The sequence below is a fragment of the Plasmodium gaboni genome, chromosome 12 (assembly GCF_001602025.1).
Source record: "Plasmodium gaboni strain SY75 chromosome 12, whole genome shotgun sequence".
Taxonomy (NCBI): Eukaryota; Apicomplexa; class Aconoidasida; order Haemosporida; family Plasmodiidae; genus Plasmodium; species Plasmodium gaboni.
Genome location: NC_031492.1, coordinates 1,308,928 through 1,314,647, shown reverse-complemented (window position 1 = coordinate 1,314,647; position 5,720 = coordinate 1,308,928). Strand labels below are relative to the sequence as shown.

General features: G+C 16.3%; 2 protein-coding genes across 2 annotated transcripts in view; one reads left to right on the top strand and one right to left on the bottom strand.

Moving 5' to 3' along the window:
• Positions 1-1,332: 1,332 nt before the first annotated feature.
• On the bottom strand, positions 1,333-2,538 carry PGSY75_1236000 (putative vesicle transport v-SNARE protein VTI1; the record flags this gene model as incomplete). The annotated part of the gene is made up of 1 exon (XM_018786933.1): positions 1,333-2,538. One exon carries the CDS (start codon positions 2,536-2,538, stop codon positions 1,333-1,335), a length of 1,206 nt encoding a protein of 401 aa, XP_018640798.1.
• A 1,452-nt stretch (positions 2,539-3,990) lies between these two features.
• The window catches only part of PGSY75_1235900 (putative pre-mRNA-splicing factor SYF1), a gene marked incomplete at both ends in the record, with an annotated part of 3,484 nt that continues 1,754 nt past the window's right edge, over positions 3,991-5,720 (top strand). The window contains one exon of the mRNA XM_018786932.1: positions 3,991-5,720. This exon is cut by the window's right edge and continues 796 nt beyond it. Within this exon, the coding sequence (XP_018640797.1) occupies positions 3,991-5,720 (1,730 nt within the window).

Genomic DNA, 5,720 nt, shown 5'->3' with positions numbered 1-5,720 from the left:
TTTTTTTTAATATTTACATTGAACAATTAATGTTCCAAATATATATATATATATATATATATATATATATATATATTACATAATATGTATATAATTTTTTTTATTTAACATATTTCTTGAAATGGATATTTTATTTATGTTTTATTTAATAGTTAAAATAATTGATCGTTATTATAAATTTTTATAGAGATCGTTAATTATAATTTATTACACTTTTTTTTTTTTTTTCCTTTTTCTTTTTTTTTTCATATTTCTTTTTAATATATTTATTATCATATAGTATATAAATCATCTTTAAGGATTTATCTTATAAATGAATAAATATATATATATAAATAAATATATATATATAAATAAATATATATATATATATGTATACATTTTTTTTTTTTTTTAATAATATATTTATCGTTTTGTAAATTAATTATATTATATAGAGATCATGTAATTTAAAAAAAAAAAAGTACACACATATAATATATATATGTATTGTATTATTATATATCAATTAAAAAAATAAATTAATTATATTTTAAAATATATATATATATATATATATAAATTAATAAAACTTAAAAATACAAAAAAAAAAAAAAAAAAACTTTTAATTAAAAAAAAATAATTGAATTTTATTTTATTTCTTATTAAAATTAAAGGGTTCATGTAGAAAATACACCTTTTATAAAAATAGGAACATACATTTATATTGTTTTATGGTAATAAAAATTGTTAAGTTATATTTTGTATAAGCTTCTATTATAGATATAAATTTTAAGTCAAAAAAAGAAAAAAAAGAAAAAAGGCATATTATATTAATATGATAATTTATTGGTGTCTTGTTTTTTATAAGTTCATTTTTATTTTTTTTTAATGAATAAGAAAGTAAAATATACATATTGTTGAAATAGTTCAAAAGTACACTTGGAAAAAATATGTGTGCAAATAGAAATGAAAGGGAAAAAATAAGTACGAATAAATAAAAAAAAAATATATACATGTATGTATATATGTATATATATTCGTATGTATGTATGTTATCTTTGTTGCGTCATATTTTATTATGAGTCACGAAAAAAAAGAAAAAAAAAAATACATACATATATATATATATATATATATATATATATGTATAACATTTTCATGTTAAGAAAAGTAACAAATAAAATAAACACATGTCGAAATGTGTGTTAAAGTGTGGTAAAATATATATATATATATATATTTATTTTATGTTACATGTAAATATTTGTTATTCCTTTATAGTATATTACTAAAAAAAAAAAAAATTTGAATTATGTATAAATATATAAGTGATAGTATATATGATTTATTTCATGATGAATTGTTATTATTGTTTTTTGTTGGATATTCATTTATATTGGAAGACATATTGGAGGAAGATATTATATTTTCATCTATATTTTCTTTCACATTTTCAATAATATGATGGTTGTCTTTTTGTTTTTCTTCTGGTTGTTTTTCATTTTTATAATACGTATCAAGTTGTGTTAGTTCATTTTTATTATGATTGTGATCGATTTCATTATAATCAAGAAAAGTATTATACTCATCATTATTTGTGTTTATATTATGATCTGTAGATTTTTCGTGCATATTTATATTGTATATATAATTTTGATAATCATTTGTATTTATATATTTATTTTGATCGTTGTTATTGTTTATGTCTTTATCTATTTTTTGTTCGAAATCATAGAAGACACTTTTTGCTTCTTGTGTATTATTAAATTTGTTGAGTGTATGGTTTGTATTTTGTTCGTTTTGTGTTTGTAAAAGTTTTTGATTTTCTACTAATGGATCTATATTATTCTTCTTATTATTATTTTCATTATTAATTTTTATATATGGATATTTTTTAACATATCTATTATATTTAATAGAAATTATTAATAAAAAGGTTAGAATGATAAATAAAAAAATGATATATAATCTATATTTATTAAATAATTGTTTTTTATTTAAGTTTTTTATAATAAATTTAGCATGATCTAATTTATTTGATAAAAAAGAAATATTGGATACATTTTTTTTTATACATTCTCTTTGTTTATTTAAATTATTCATAACATCATTACTAATATATTCTGTATTATCCATTAATATTTTTGAATGATTAATATATACATCTCCTTTTTCTAATATATCTACATCACTTAATAATAATATACGATCATCATAATTCGTATGATTATTATAATGATTACTAGTTCTTTCATATTTCCTTTTATCGTTTTCAATTATTTCTTCTTTAAATTTTTTTAATTTTATTTTACATTCACATATTTCATTATATATATTATTTAATTCATTTTCTTTATCTTCAACCATATAATTTGTTTCTACTTCGAGTTGCATTTTCTTAAACATACTCTCAGCACTTTTTATTGCCTTCTCATAAATATTTAATAACTTAGTCTGATCGGAATTATTATCCTTAATTATCTTCTCAGTGTATAAAACGGTCTTCATGTATTCATAGCAATTATTCTTGTAGTCATTGTAAAGAGTTTCTGACATTTTCAACGGATTGTTAAAAAAAATAAGCTAAAAGGCAGGTTATCACAAAATATTTAAATAAATAAATAATAAATAAATACACACATATAAATATATTATAAATATATTATATATATATTATATATATATTATATATATATATTATATATATGTGTATATTTCTTTTAATTTGGGGGGGAAAATATATTTTTTTGAAAATAAAATAAAATAAATAACTCATAAATAATAATATAGTAAAAATTATACTCACATATATAATATATATATATATATATATATATATATATATATATATATATAAATATTTATAAATATTTATATAGTTTTGCTTTGCATATATATATATATATATATATGTGTATATATAAATATTTATATAGTTTTGCTTTGCGTTATCTTAATTTATAAGAATAAAATGAATATTAATAATATTATCTTTTTTTTTTATTCACATATCAACTACAAAAAATAAAATAAAATAAAATAAAAAAAAGAAAAAAGAAAAAAAAAAAAAAAAAAATGAATCTTGGTAAAATTATTATTATTACTATGGACAATAAATATGAGCATATATATTATAATATATATATATTATATATATATATATATATATATGTATATATTAATATGTATGTATATATATATTATATGGGAAGATATACTAGCGTATATATAATAATATATATATAATATATATAATTTTATATATGCTTTATTTTATTATATTTTTTGTTATATAAAAAATAACTTGCATAAAAAAATATATAATTATATATATTATATAAATGTAAATGTTCCTTCATTTTAGTTATCAAATTTTTTTTTTTTTTTTTTTTTTTTTTGTGCTTATAAATGGAAACGACTTATTTATATTATTATTACATACAAATCTGTATATATATATATATATATATATATATATATATTTTATATTTATAATTTATTTTTACCCTTTTATGAATATTAGAATATTAGGGGAAAATAATAAAAACGCCCAAATGTTTTTTTTTTCTACAGTTCTTGTTTTGTTTTAAACATATTTATATAATTAAATAAAATTATAAAAATAAACCGAAAGTACCATTATAATAATACAAAATATATATATATATATTATATGTGATATTATCTCCCAAATTTTAAAAAAACAAAAGAAAAATATAATTACAATATATATATATATATATATATATATATATTTATATTTATATTTTATCTATAAGTTTTATATTAACACGTACGCGTAAGCAAGTTCAAAAGGATAAAGTTAACGTAAAAAAAAAAAAAAAAAAAAAAAAAAAAAAAATTCTGTTCTCCCTTTTGATTATACCATTTGCTTATTTTTCATTCAAACAAAAGTAATGATAGGTTAAAACAATAAAATAAACAAACAAATAAATAAATAAATATATATATATATATATATTTATTTATTTATTTATATTGATAAGGATGGCTTTGTTCGGAGAACTGTATGAATGCGAAGAATTTTTTAACGAAGAAACGTTTAATATAAAAAAAAGCGAATATTATAATTATGATGATTTTAAGGATGTGGAAGAACTATTAGATAACTCAGTAGACCCTGTGTATGTTGAATCTGAGGATATAAACCTAATGAATAAGAATAATAATGATGATGATGATAATAAGAGTTATATTAAAAATATTGAAATAGACATAAAAGAAAATTTTGATAAGATATCAACTAGATATTTATTTTTATATATTAATAAATATAAAGAAATGTATATAAAAAATATGAAAGGATTATACGAGGTGGATTTTTATGATATACATTTGAAGGGTGATAAAAAAACAATACTTACAAGTGATAATAATATTATAGAATATTGTATGGAAAATTTAATTAATAAAAATAATATTCCAGATGATAATGATAATAAGAATGTACATAGTGATAATATGAATATTAATAAAAATGAATCCTACCCTATTGATAGTGATAAAAAAGTAATAGAAAAAAAGGTGTATGATCTTTTTTGTATTTATGAAATAATATTAAAATATTTTCCATATAGTTTTAAATTATGGTATCATTATATTAAAGATAGTATAGAAATGATAACAGATGTATATTATTTGAATAAAAAGAATTATAAATATATAAATAAAATATTTGATAAATGTATATTATATATGTATAATTTTAAATCTATATATATAATGTATATTCAATTTTTATATATTCAAAGGAATATAAAAAAAATTCGTAAGATATTTAATCTTTCATTGCAAAATGTTTATTTGAATCAACAAAATGATTTATGGGAGTATATATTATTATTTAATGAGAAGATTAATAATAAAGTTATAAATTATGAATATATTAAAAGATATGTTACTATATATCCTGAACAAATAATACATTTATTTAAACATTATATAAAATATAAAATGTATAAGAATGCTATGATCACCTTTTTTTATATTCTAAATAGCGGAGATAATTTTGATTTAGGTCAATATTCAAAATATGATATCTATGAAGAGATATACAAACTTTTAAATACTAAAGGAACCTTAAATAATGATATTATACATTTATTGAAGAAGAATTTATATATATTTAAAAATTATGAAAGCATAACATCTATATATATATTATTAGCAAATAATTTTATATATGATGGCAGATGGAACAAAGCTATGGATTCATATGAAGAGGGTATATCCGAATGTTATACAGTTAATGATTTTATAACTTTATTTGATAATTATATTGAAATGTTGAAGATGTTAATAGATCTAAATATATATGAGCAAGAAGAGAGAGAAAAGGATATTTTAAATAAGACATTAAAAAAAAAAAAAAATAATAATAAAAAAAAAAAAAAAAACACATTAAATGATGATAATAATGATGATGATAATCATAACAATGATGATAATCATAATAATGATGTTAATCATAACAACCTTGGTGTGGATGCCAATTTGATTATAGATTTATATATGGATAAAATAAATTACTTATTAGATCAACGTAAAACATACATTGCAGATATAAAATTAAAAAATAATAAAAATAATGTATATATATGGTTAAGTAAAATAGATTCTATAATAAACGAAGAAGAAAAAATATATTTATATGATGAATGTTTAAAATATTTTGAAACAAATGATTATATAGGGAAATTAAGTGATATATATATTAG